Source organism: Bufo gargarizans, chromosome 2 (genome assembly GCF_014858855.1).
Source record: "Bufo gargarizans isolate SCDJY-AF-19 chromosome 2, ASM1485885v1, whole genome shotgun sequence".
Classification (NCBI taxonomy): Eukaryota; Metazoa; Chordata; class Amphibia; order Anura; family Bufonidae; genus Bufo; species Bufo gargarizans.
This window is the reverse complement of record NC_058081.1, coordinates 191,198,660-191,211,276: the sequence shown is the minus strand read 5'-3', so window position 1 is coordinate 191,211,276 and position 12,617 is coordinate 191,198,660. Positions and strand designations below refer to the sequence as shown.

At 41.8% G+C, this 12,617-nt stretch overlaps 1 protein-coding gene across 2 annotated transcripts in view; it reads left to right on the top strand.

The window, feature by feature from the left end:
• The window catches only part of TLN2 (talin 2), a 210,054-nt gene that overhangs the window by 132,959 nt on the left and 64,478 nt on the right, over window positions 1–12,617 (top strand). For both annotated transcript variants that reach the window (XM_044279820.1, XM_044279819.1), the window contains exons 21-27: window positions 191–357; window positions 1,142–1,270; window positions 2,129–2,242; window positions 2,358–2,471; window positions 8,020–8,154; window positions 8,631–8,759; window positions 9,786–9,888. In XM_044279820.1, coding sequence (XP_044135755.1) covers window positions 191–357; window positions 1,142–1,270; window positions 2,129–2,242; window positions 2,358–2,471; window positions 8,020–8,154; window positions 8,631–8,759; window positions 9,786–9,888 — 891 coding nt within the window. The remainder of the gene's footprint in view (window positions 1–190; window positions 358–1,141; window positions 1,271–2,128; window positions 2,243–2,357; window positions 2,472–8,019; window positions 8,155–8,630; window positions 8,760–9,785; window positions 9,889–12,617) is intronic.

The window sequence follows — 12,617 nt, the reverse complement described above, 5'->3', positions numbered from 1 at the left end:
ATGATCTTTTAAGTGTGTGATTTCCCAATTTTTCAGTTCAAATTACCCACTTGAAAGCTAACAAGTAAATTCTTGATTCTCGATTTAGGTTTAGATGTGCTTTCTCATTGATTCTTATGGGAAATATATTATTATATACATTTACAAAAATGTTAATAATATGGGCATATATTTATATATATATTTGCAGGAGAAATGGTGCGGCAAGCACGAGTGTTAGCTCAAGCAACGTCGGATCTTGTTAATGCTATGAGGTCTGATGCAGAGGCCGAGCTGGACATGGACAACTCCAAGAAACTGTTGGCTGCTGCCAAGCTTCTAGCTGATTCTACTGCACGTATGGTGGAGGCTGCAAAGGTAACTAGATGACAGTCCTAACCCTGGCAAATAAATTGCCTGCAGCAATCGCCAATCCAAGTTGATTTAACGCTCATTTACGTTTATTTATATATTTATTTATATGCTGGCATGCCCGTGAGGAATTTTGTCGGCAAATGATAATGTCTTCATATGATCAGCAAAAAAACTGTGATTCAGTGGTTGTCTAACGCTGGACATATTTACATGAGGCAGTGGTCAGGAACGGATTTTCCTAAGTCCGAATTTCTTCACTTGTTAAAGGCCCTTGATCGATGTAAAAAAATTCAAATCAGATATCTTATAGTGCATGGCAATAACCAAGCTAGATCCAGCCCTGTACCGCAAATGGATCTAGGGATCTCCCCATGTGTTGCTCATATTCTCTGCTAGATTTATTTCAAGCTGGCAGCTCAGGGAGTGCGTCTTTTCTCAGGGGGGCATGTCCTTTCTGCTGTCGTTTTTCCCCTGTAACTGTCACAACTAATAGAAGATATATGGCTGGTGGCAGTTAAAGATTTAACCTGAGTGCATGGGACCACCTCAGTGAGGTGGACAAGAAATAAGGAAATTAACCAGCAGGTGGCGCTACAGAGACACATTTTATTGACTAGCTCAGTGGCTATACAACATTTTTAATTACATGCAGTTAGAAAAGTATTCAGTTAAAAAAATGTTGAATTTTTTTTTGTGGCACGACCCATTTAACTGAGTTATGATTGCTGCCAGTGTTAGATATCTATTAATGTATAACTAGAGTTAATGAGTTCCATATTGCTTTCAGGGAGCTGCCGCCAACCCTGAAAATGAAGATCAGCAACAGCGGCTTAGGGAAGCGGCAGAGGGTCTGAGGGTGGCTACCAATGCAGCGGCCCAGAACGCCATCAAGAAGAAGATTGTTAACAGGCTTGAGGTGAATGGCTATATAGAAATAATGTTCAAGAGTAGAAAACATGACTTTTCACAAAGTGATAAAATGAAATGCTGAGTGACTCCTTCTTAAACTTGATTTTCCATAACACGCAAGGACTTTAAATTGCCCGTAAACTACAGTCTCCTGCAGTGTTCAAATTTAACATTAGTGAATTAGAGGATGACATTGAGACAGTAAATGTTTTAAATGGATTTTGTGCTTCCAGACAACTTTGTCTATACCCCCCCTTTAGGATTGCCCTCTGCAACAAGCACAGTATGTCTGCAATTCCCCACATCCAGTATTCCGATTAAAGAGGTTTTCCCATCTCAGACCATTGACGCACCAACATTGAGAACGGAGCCGTGAAAGTTGTGGAGGGCGCCTGCGCAGCCGCCATCCATTAATTTCTATGCGGCCGGTCTATGCGACCCGGTCCTCCAGTCACCACCTTCCCCGCTCTCGTCTCAGACAATGGGGGCATATCTAAGCGATATGCCCTCATTGTCTCAGATGAGAGAATCCCTTTAATGACCATTTTTCTGTTTACATTAACGTTCTGCTCAATCTTTTCTATAGTTGTATTTTAGAGTCCTGTTACAAGATAAGAGCGTAATTGAGAGTCACAACCTCTTTGACTTCAGCTTTCTAATAGGAGGAAACGTCTCCGACAGACTCTGCGTTGTGTCCCGCACCATAGCAAATGAAATTAGAGCCGCATATTTTGATGCCAGAGGAATTTGCTTGTGCAATGGCTATAACCTTTCCTCTATGCTCCATTTGATCATTTAATTCTCCTTTGATCACTGCTCATTTTGTCCTTTTGTGTCTCATTCACTTTCTCTTAAATTTTAACAGGCTGCCGCAAAACAGGCCGCTGCAGCTGCTACCCAGACTATTGCAGCGTCACAGAATGCATCGGTCTCGAACAAGAACATGGCAGCTCATCAGCAGCTGGTCCAGAGCTGCAAGGTACCAGAGAGATCATTGTGCACTGCAGTACCGCCATCCTATTGTATTATGTTATGCACAGACCATACGGAGTGCTTAGTGTGGAGAGTGATATGCATCTCCTTTGCTTCTGCAGGCTGTGGCCGACCATATTCCCCAGCTGGTACAAGGTGTGAGAGGCAGTCAAGCTCAGGCCGAGGATCTGAGTGCCCAACTGGCTCTTATTGTTTCCAGCCAGAACTTTCTGCAGGTGAGAGAACTTTTTTGGGCATTGGTGTAGGCTGGGTTCCCAGGTAGGTGCTGCAGGGTGGCCAGTGCAATGAAACCACACGGCTTGCTGCAGTTTCTTGGCAAGTACAAAATGCTGCATGTTTAATATGTGCTTTACTTGACATGCTGAGAAATTCTATCAAAATTCTGCCGTTTTGTTTAATTACGGCCTGCACAGAGGACTATCGTCAGAAGGTCACTGTGTGGAAACCAAGTCTTCATCCTCATCCTATGCCTAACGTAGGTAGTCATATACTGGTCTGGATGTGATAATCCAGTATACAGTATATATGTTAGCAAGGCAAAGTGAATTAAAGGTTTTTTTTACATTCTCCCGCTGACACACCTCTGGTTGAATTTTTTTAACAAATCACAGGTCGCACAGTCCAAAAACACCACATTGTTTCTATATGTGCCTTGCTTCCAGTTTGCTTACTTTTTTGGGAACAGGTCCAGCACACGATCAGGATTGCGTGCGGGAAATCCGCACAGTAGGTCATGTACATTATATTCTATGAGAATTTGAAATTCTCAGTGCACACGATGCAGATTTTTTCAGCGCGGATTTTGACATTCGGTGTCGATTTTAAAATCCGCAGCATGTCCATTTATTTGATTTTTCCTGTCTGGATTTTCTCCATTCACTTTAATGGCGACCGGAGAATCCGCACCAAATCCGCATGTAAATCTGGGCCCACACTACTTCCACACGATCTGAAAGGAACCAAGATTGTAACAAGACATGAGAATTTTTGTGGTGGTCCAGGTGAATAAACAAAGGAGAGATCCTGAAACGCATGTTTTATCAGTCTGAGCACCATTAGGGTACAACCACATGACACGGTCATGATGAGGTTAGGAACCGCAACATCTCATTTCCCTATGGAAGTCAATAGGAAAATAGGTTTCTGAGATAGACCTGGCGGGGGTCCCGGAAGTCTGCCCCCGCTGATCTGATATTAATGACCTATCCTGAGCATAGGTCATCAATGTAGGAGAGCCCGGAGAACCCCTTTAATCAGAAAGCTAAAGAACCATGAAACTTCTCAATAGTTCAAAACAGTCCGTAAATGTTCCTGGACAAAAACAACGCACACTAGATGCATAATTATAAATATTCCCTAACCGCTGCATGACCAGGACACACCAGAACGAGTGATCGTACCCTTATATGTGTGCCTTGCAGTCACTGCTAATTGGTGGGCCGCACCTTTGTTTCCAGTGCCTAGTTCATGTGCGGCCCGCCAGTTATCGCAGTGCGGTACCTGTGGCTCCACATGCAGATGTAATAGTGCCATTACACACTAAAACTCCAGTTTGTAACTAGTCATCTGATATTCAGTCCCATGATACTTCTGGTATAAATGACTAATGGAGTTGTCTGTTTAAATCACATTTACAATGTTTCAAACAAGATTTTCTTATAAATGATGCAATATAGAAATGACCCCAGTGATAATCACCCCTGAATCAAGCCTTTATTCTATATCCGAGCTCTGCACCACGGACGCCAGGCGACCCTCTGCCATTGTGACCCAGGACCACTATATGCAGTGCCTCATCCACTTACAGGGAACTGTGTCACACTTCTATGATTGTGTATTTTTACACTGGGCCCCTGCAGCAAAGCGTTATCTGTGTTATGCAACTTAACTCCACCAGCTCTCCCGTATACCACTGTATACAGCGCCTAATTCATGTTTAGGTGACTGTGATTTTCATATACTGCTGTCCACCTCGTGATTGATATATATATATCGGGGGGCATGGCTCCTGTACAACAGTATCATCCGGCCTGTTTTTGCTATAATATCACTTTTACAGCTATCTATAATCAGGATCGGTTTACGGTAGTGATATACAAACTTTGATTCTTATTTATTTCATCAATTATTTTCTGCGTATAATTTTTTAATTTTTTTTTGAGAGTATATTGAGCTACTAATCGTGGTAGTGACATTTTTTCTGTTAGCATATACTAGCTGTTAGCTTTTCCCCTATTCAGGGCCATCCTAGGGCGCTCAGGAGGTTCCTGATACGGGATCGCCCTATCGGGGCGGCCATTCCGTTCTTAGGTAGGGCAATATAGAGTTAGGGCCAGTTTGAGGGCCAGAGACCATAGGATATTATATTTGGCCCGCACCTGTATATCCGTGTCCCTAAGTGCAGAGAATTGATTCATTTAAAGTATAACTGTCATATTATTATTTTTTTGAGTATTGGATTGTGGTGATTAATATCACCTTGGTGGCCCTATTTCAACTTTTCACTGTGTATTCAATTACCCCTTAATTCCGAAGTTTAGTTCCCTGTACTGCCTATTTTTACCTGTGCTTAAAATAGGGTTGCTAGGCATGGTCCGTCTATGTGTTGAAGGACAGAGCAGGCAGCGTGCAGGCTCGCATTACTGACAGCCAGGGACTGTAAGTAAATGATTAAAGCCAGGTCCTCCCCAGCAGCTGATAACAGTGCCTGGGCTGTGTGCACTTCTCCCTGTCCCTGCGCTTGGCAGACACTCCCTCACTCAGCAGACTGGGACAATGCAGAGTTGAAGCAGCGCAGACCAGGGAAGGGAGATCTGCCATCTGCTCAGTGTATAAATGAAAGCAACATGTGGTAAGAGGACCCCTTTGTGCTGCAGGAGATTAACCCTTTAGGGGGAGGGCTGTGGTTACTGACACTTTTGGGGGGCTATTGTTACTGGCTAGTGAGGGCAGGCGGGATTAGCCTCAGGGTGAGGGCAGTGGCGGCCATCTTAACTGAAGAGTGAGATTGCAGTTTTATGCAGACTGGTTGCTAAGGGCTGAATCTTATTAAATATGGGGTAAGTCAGTCTAATAGTAACTGATTCTGGAATATCATGTTATTAGTAACTACATATATGAAAATTGAAATTAGGGTCTAAGTGTGACAGTTATCCTTTAACCACCTCCCGTCTGCCCATTGACTATAAACGTCCAGGAGGTGGATCTCTATTTCTGACAGCACGTTTTAAAACGTCCTGCAGCTTTCCCCCCTGTGCTCTGCTCCTGTACATAGAAACTCTGTGACTAAGCTCCCTCCTGACAGCCAAGAACATGGAGCTTTACCCTGAGACCTTTTTTGCTGGTCTCCGGGCTTTTGAGCGCTCTGACAAGCAGTCAGAGCGATCACAAATGCATCTACCATCTCCCTCTTATTACTGCCAGTCAGAGAGGGAGATCGGTATTTAAACTAGGCATCGCGATCGTAATTCTTAACTGTAAGCCCTGGAGACCGATCAGCATGGTCTCCAGGGCATGTGAGCGCTGTAATTTCCAGTTACAGCGCTCTGAAATGCTTGCACCGTCTCCCTCTCTGTAGCGCTGGCAGGAGAGGGAGATCGGTACATTCATACTCCAGCAGCGATCCCCCAGCAGCTGTTTACACTGGAGACAAATCAGCAGCATTGTCTCCAGAGCATGTGTTGTGAGCGCTGTAATCTGCAGTTACAGCGCTCAGAAAGGCTTGTACTGTCTCCCTCTCATTAGTGCTGGCAGGAGAGGGAGATCGGAACATTTACACTCACCCAGCAGCTGTTTTCACTCCAATCAGCACGATCTCCAGGACATGTGACTGTCTGAGCCGGGTGAGTGCAGGAGCTGTCAGGTCTCCAGAGACCTCGATCAGCCCTGCAATGAGGCTGTACAGCAAAGTATACTGCTGTACAGCCTCTCTGGGGGGTGCATTTCTCCTGTAACTGGGGCTACTATGTCAAGTTAAATGTCCCCCAGAGGTCTTGTATGACCTTATGGGGGACGCAAAGTGTAAAATAAAAAAAATAAAAATAAAATGTAAAAAAAAAAAATTCCCCAAGTAAGGAATAAAAAAAATAATAAAAAAATAGAAAAAATAAAATAGACATATTTGGTATTGCCGCGTCCGTGACAGTCGGCTCTATAAATATATCACATAATCGACCCAGTCCAATAAACACCATAAAAAATAAAAATAAATAACTGTCAAAAAAAGCCATTTTTGTCACCTTACATCACAAAAAGTGCAACACCAAGTGATCAAAAAGGCGTATGTCCCACAAAATGGTACCAATAAAACAGTCACCTCATCCTGCAAAAAATAAGCCCCTACATAAGAAAATCTCTCAAAAAATAAAAAAAACTATAGCTCTCAGAACATGGACACATTAAAACATATTTTTTTGTTTCAAAAAGGCTATTATTGGGTAAAACTTTAATAAATAAGAAAAAGTATACATATTGGGTATCGCCACGTCCATAACAATCTGCTCTATAAAAATGTCACTTGACTGAACCCCTCAAGTGAACGCTGTAAAAATAAATAAATAAAAACTGTGCTAAAACAACAAATTTTTTGGTCACCTTGCCCCATAAAGTGTTATAATTAATGATAAAAAAATCATATGTACCCAAAAATAGTACCAATAAAACTGGCACCTTATTACCTAGTTTCCAAAATGGGGTCACTTTTTGGGAGTTTCTACTGTAAGGGTGCATCAAGGGGGCTTCAAATGGGACATGGCATCTAAAAGCCATGTGGAGTTCCTTTTCTTCTGTGCCCTGCCGTGTGCCCATACAGCAGTTTATGACCACATGTGGGGTGTTTCTGTAAACCGCAGAATCTAGGTAATAAATATTGAGTTTTGGTTGGCTGTTAACCATCGATGTGTTAAAGAAGAAATTGGATTAAAATGGAAAATATTCCAAAAAAGTGAAATTTAAAAATTTGATCTCCATTTTCCTTTAATTCTTGTGGAACGCCTAAAGGGTTAACAAAGTTTGTAAAATCGGTTTTAAGTAACTTGAGGGGTGTAGTTTCTACAATGGGGTCATTTATGGGGGTATCCACTATGTAGGCCCCACAAAGTGACTTCAGACCTGAACTGGTCCTTAAAAAGTGGGTTTTGGCAATTTTCTTAAAAATGTGAAGAATTGCTTCTAAACTTCTAAGCCTTCTAACGTCCTAAAAAAATAAAATGACATTTCCAAAATGATGCCAACATAAAGTAGACATATGGGGAATGTTAAGTAATAAATATTTTATGAGGTATCACTTTCTATTTAAAAAGCAGAGGAATTGAGATTTAGAAAATTGCAAATTTTTCAAAATTTTGGGTAAATTTGGGATTTTTTCATAAATAAAGGTGAAATATATTGACTCAAATTTATGACTATCATGAAGTACAATGTGTCACGAGAAAACAATCTCTGAATGACTTGGATAAATAAAGGCGTTCCAAAGCTATTACCACATAAAGTGAGATAGGTCAGTTTTGCAAAATTAGGCCTGGTCAGGAAGGGGGCAAATGGCCCAGATGGGAAGTGGTTAAATCAATATATTTTTTTTCATTATTTTCTTTATCACTAGGGTTATTTTTAATATATAATATATATAATAAAGGCTATGTTTTAGGGGTGGTAGTCTGTGACTGCTGTTAATTATATATACCACCTGTCATAATATTATACCCACAGACGGGTTTCTGTCTGAACTGTGAGTCCCAGTAATAATCACCCTTCTCTTGAATACAGCCTGGAAGTAGGATGGTTGCTTCTGCCAAAGCTGCTGTACCCACTGTGACAGATCAAGCCGCTGCCATGCAGCTAGGTCAATGCGCCAAGAACCTCGCTACCAGTTTGGCTGAACTACGTACAGCTACGCAGAAGGTGAGTTACATAGGTTTATGTGCTGATAGTGGTAGAAGACGACTAATGAGGTAAAGGGGTTATCCCATCATTAATGTAAAAAATGAATATAGTACATCCCAATCTCTTTCTAACAAATCTATAACCAGAACTGTACCTGACATGGATCCAGAGATCTCCCCATTCATTGCTCCTGTTGTTCTGCCAGATTTATTTTAAGCTGGCGGCTCAGTGGGCATGTCCTTTCTGCTGCATCGGATGGCAGTTGAAGGATGGAACTGAGCATGTATGTCCACCTCACAGGTGGACACTGAAACTAGGAAAGTAACAACCATGTGGTGCTATACAGATTTCATTGAATAACTCAGTGGCTATGCTAAATTTTTAACTGCATGCAATTAGGAAAGCATTCAGATCCAGGGGCTGGTTTGAAAACTGTACAACATTTTTTGTGGCACAACCCCCTTTAACTTTTTCTTTATTACCCTATTATTCAGGCTCATGAAGCTTGTGGCCCTATGGAAATTGATTCTGCCCTGAATTCTGTCCAGACGCTTAAGAATGAATTGCAGGATGCAAAGATGGCGGCTACAGATGGGCAACTGAAACCCCTTCCAGGGGAGACGGTAACGAATACCCTTCTAAGTTCCCAGTCTTGTGGGGTCATAACTTTCTCTGATGCATTATGCCATGGTGAGGTATATACACACCTATGACCTGCCCCAAGTTTAGCTAATTTTATTACATACTTAGTGCAGTGTTTAGGTTGTAGAGGATTCTGTACAGTTTGTATGGCAGACAGCCATAATTGGCGCTACCTATGGAATATCGGATTATGTAATAATACGTTTACAGGCCTGGTCCGCCCCAGTTACAGCTGCCATTTACTGGTCAGTCTCTTTTGCAAAGGTCCCTTTAGATGGGACGATACAGCAGGTGATTGTCGGAAAGGAAGCTTCCTTTCTGGCAATCGCTTGCTCGTCAGTGAAGGAGACTGCACCATTTACTTGCAGTGATCTCCTCCACAGTATGGGGAGACAGACTCGTTGTTTGCCCACAGCAGAGCGTGATTACACAGCGCAATCTGCTGCCGCCAAACAAGGATTTTTGTGTCCGCATGGATGATGCGAGAAATAAAAGGTGAGCTCTGATTGGTTGTTGTAGGCGCAACTTAGACAGTTTTCCTTTTAGACACTTTTGATAAATGAGGCCAAGTATATATATGAAAGTGTATGTATGAGCAGCTGTCAACTCTCCTCATGTGTCTATTTTAGTAAATACCTTGTGTCCACCCATGAAATACCGAATCTGGAACATCATTTTTTTATAGGTCTGTGATGTGCTGTTCCTCTGTTATTCCTACTAAGAATATGATTACATTGACAAGTGGGTGTCACACTGCTCAATCAGTTCTCATACTGTATAAGGACACACCAGCTTAACCAAGGGAGTGGTATTCATACATGTCTATGAGGAATAACGGGGAAACGGCACGGCACAGAGTTATAAGGAAAGATGCGTATGTGAGGAATGCACGTATTTGCTCAACTAGACAAGTCAGGAGTGGTGACGGATCTTGCTTTTGGTAGATCCTGATTGATACATTCTTATTGTTAATGTACTCCATATAAAAGCTCTTGTGTTCTCTGCAGTTGGAGAAGTGTGCCCAGGACCTTGGCAGCACATCTAAGACGGTGGGCTCCTCCATGGCTCAGCTGCTGACCTGTGCGGCTCAGGGGAATGAACATTACACCGGTAGGTTACTCGGGTTAAATTTACTGTCATTGCTTTTATTCAATAATTCTAATGATATCATTTATCATAAGGAAAAGGGAGCTGCGCTCCTTGTAGATACGCGCGCCAGTAGAAGGATACTGCAATCCAATTTATATCAGAGGTTCCTAAACCAGTAGGTCTTATATTCCATGTTCAGTTAACATGTGAATATTATGTCCTCTTTTCTGAGTGGTGATTTGATTTTATAACCTGCTTTGAAATGACTTTATTATTAGCTTTAATGTTGTTTTATTATTAGCTTTGTAGTGCAAGTTTCAGTAAAACCTTTTTTGTCTTTTTCCTACCAAGATTGTCCGTTCTTTACCCTAAAGTTAAACTGCTATGTGAGTCACACAAAGGTGAAGGGCCCCCAAACATCTCCTTACCCTCTGAGCGAGAAGGCCCCTCAAGGGTGAAGAACTTCAATTGTAGCTGTTGTTTTAGTTTATTCTTACTATAATGTAGGGACAGGGGTGTTAACCATTTCTGTAATGTTCTTTGCTAGGGAAATGAGTTTCTGTGTACTAGAAAACAGGGAGTAACGTGTCTTCTTAGCAACACTGAACATTGCTAAGGCTAGCTTTACATCTGCAGCATTGTTATCCGGCAGGGAATGCTGGGAATTGGGCGGACACAAGCTGCGGCGGTTTCTGTCCGGCCAATTCTCAGCTTTTTTTTTACCAAATCTCCACCGAACCCCATTATAGTTAAAGGGAACCTGTCACCAGTTTTATGGTGTCCTCACTAAGGGCAACATAAATAAGTGACTTATCACTTTCTTTAACTGACCCAGTCAATCTGCCATCATCTTATATTGAAAAGCTCCAGCTGATAATGATGAGTCATGAATATTCATGAGCTCCTGACTCTCCCCGCCCACCTGCTGCTGATTGACAGTTATTTTCCATATGAATCAGCAGCAGGTGGGCAGGGGAGTGGCTATAGCTGTTAATTAAATAAACGCTGGACTCACTGACATCATGCTGGACTCAAATCAGCTCATTAGCATGCGGCATCTTTGTGTGTATATTATATATCTATAATATATCTAAGGCACTTTTTAGTAGTTAATGATTGTATATAATTAGTTAGATTATAATCAAATATCCACATGACAGGTTCCCTTTAACGAGGTCAGCACTCTTTCCGGTTGCATATGGCAGTGCTGGATAAGCTGTGACAATCATCTATTGTGAATAGTGGATCCTGTCTTAGGCTACTTTCGCATTTGTGTTTTTGCTGGATTCGTCATAGATCAGGAAAAACGCTTCCATCATGGTAATACTACCGTTTGCATCCGTTATGAATGGATCCGGTTGTATTATCTCTAAAATGGCCAAGACTGATCCGTCTCTAAAACCATCGTAAGTCAATGGTGGATGGATCCGTTTTCTTTTGTGTCAGAGAAAATGGATCCGTCACGATTGACTTACATTGTGAGTCATGACGGATCAGTCTTGCTCCACATCACAGGACGCACTCAAACTCTGCTTGCTGCGCTTTTGTGTGCATCATGGGACCACAATGAAATGGAACGGAATGCATTTTGGAGCATTCCGTTCTCTTCAGTTCAGTTTTGTCCCCATTGACAATGAATGGGGACAAAACTGAAGCGTTCCCCCCGCTATTGACGAATCCTATGACTGATCTCAATAGTGGAAAGGGAAAGCGCAGATGTGATAGCCTTATCTGTACACAGAGGTGATATCATTACAGGCAGGATTAGAATGACAGATAAGCAGATAATTGGAGTCTATTGTGATTTAAAAAGCTTTAGGATATTTTATAAATGTGTGTGTTACATGAAAATTAAATCTAATTTCAACAAAAAATCTTTAAAACTATATTTAACATAAAAACTTAATTTAAACAAGAAGCCAATTTTCATTTCCAAGGGTCAGTGAGTGATTTGCTATAAATGTGAGAATGTTGAGGATCTGCGATCAATGCCGTTTTCTTCCCAGTCCTGTTAAACTTTTCTAGTTATTTGACATCACGCTAGGCAACTGCATTGTCCACATTACACATCAGGCAGGATTTGAGCATGGTTGGGTGTGGTTGTAAAATTATTTATAACCTTGATTTCATGTGAAAAGTTACAGCTGTAGATGAATCGCCAGCCAAGTAACTGGCTTTTAAAGGTCATCTGTTCTGATAATTGTATGAATTCTGGAAAGCTTTCATTACTTGAGTAAGGCTGGTTTCACACGGGCGTTGCGGAAAAATGTGCGGGTGCGTTGCGGAAACACCCGCGATTTTTCCGCGCGAGTGCAAAACATTGTCATGCGTTTTGCACTCGCGTGAGAAAAATCGCGCATGTTTGGTACCCAAACCCGAACTTCTTCAAAGAAGTTCGGGCTTGGGATTGATGTTCTGTAGATTCTATTATTTTCCCTTATAACATGGTTATAAGGGAAAATAATAGCATTCTGAATACAGAATGCTTAGTATAATAGCGCTGGAAGGGTTAAAAAAATAATAAAAACGTTAACTCACCTTATCCCCATGATCGTGTAGTTCCCGGTCGGTCTGTTCTTTAGCTGTGGGCTTGGGCTGAATGACCTTTGGTGATGTCAGATCACATGCTCCAATCACATGGTCCATCACCATGGTGATGGAGCATGTGATCTGACATCACCACAGGTCCTTTAGTCACAGCTAAAGAAGAGACCGACCGGGAACTAGGCGATCATGGGGATAAGGTGAGT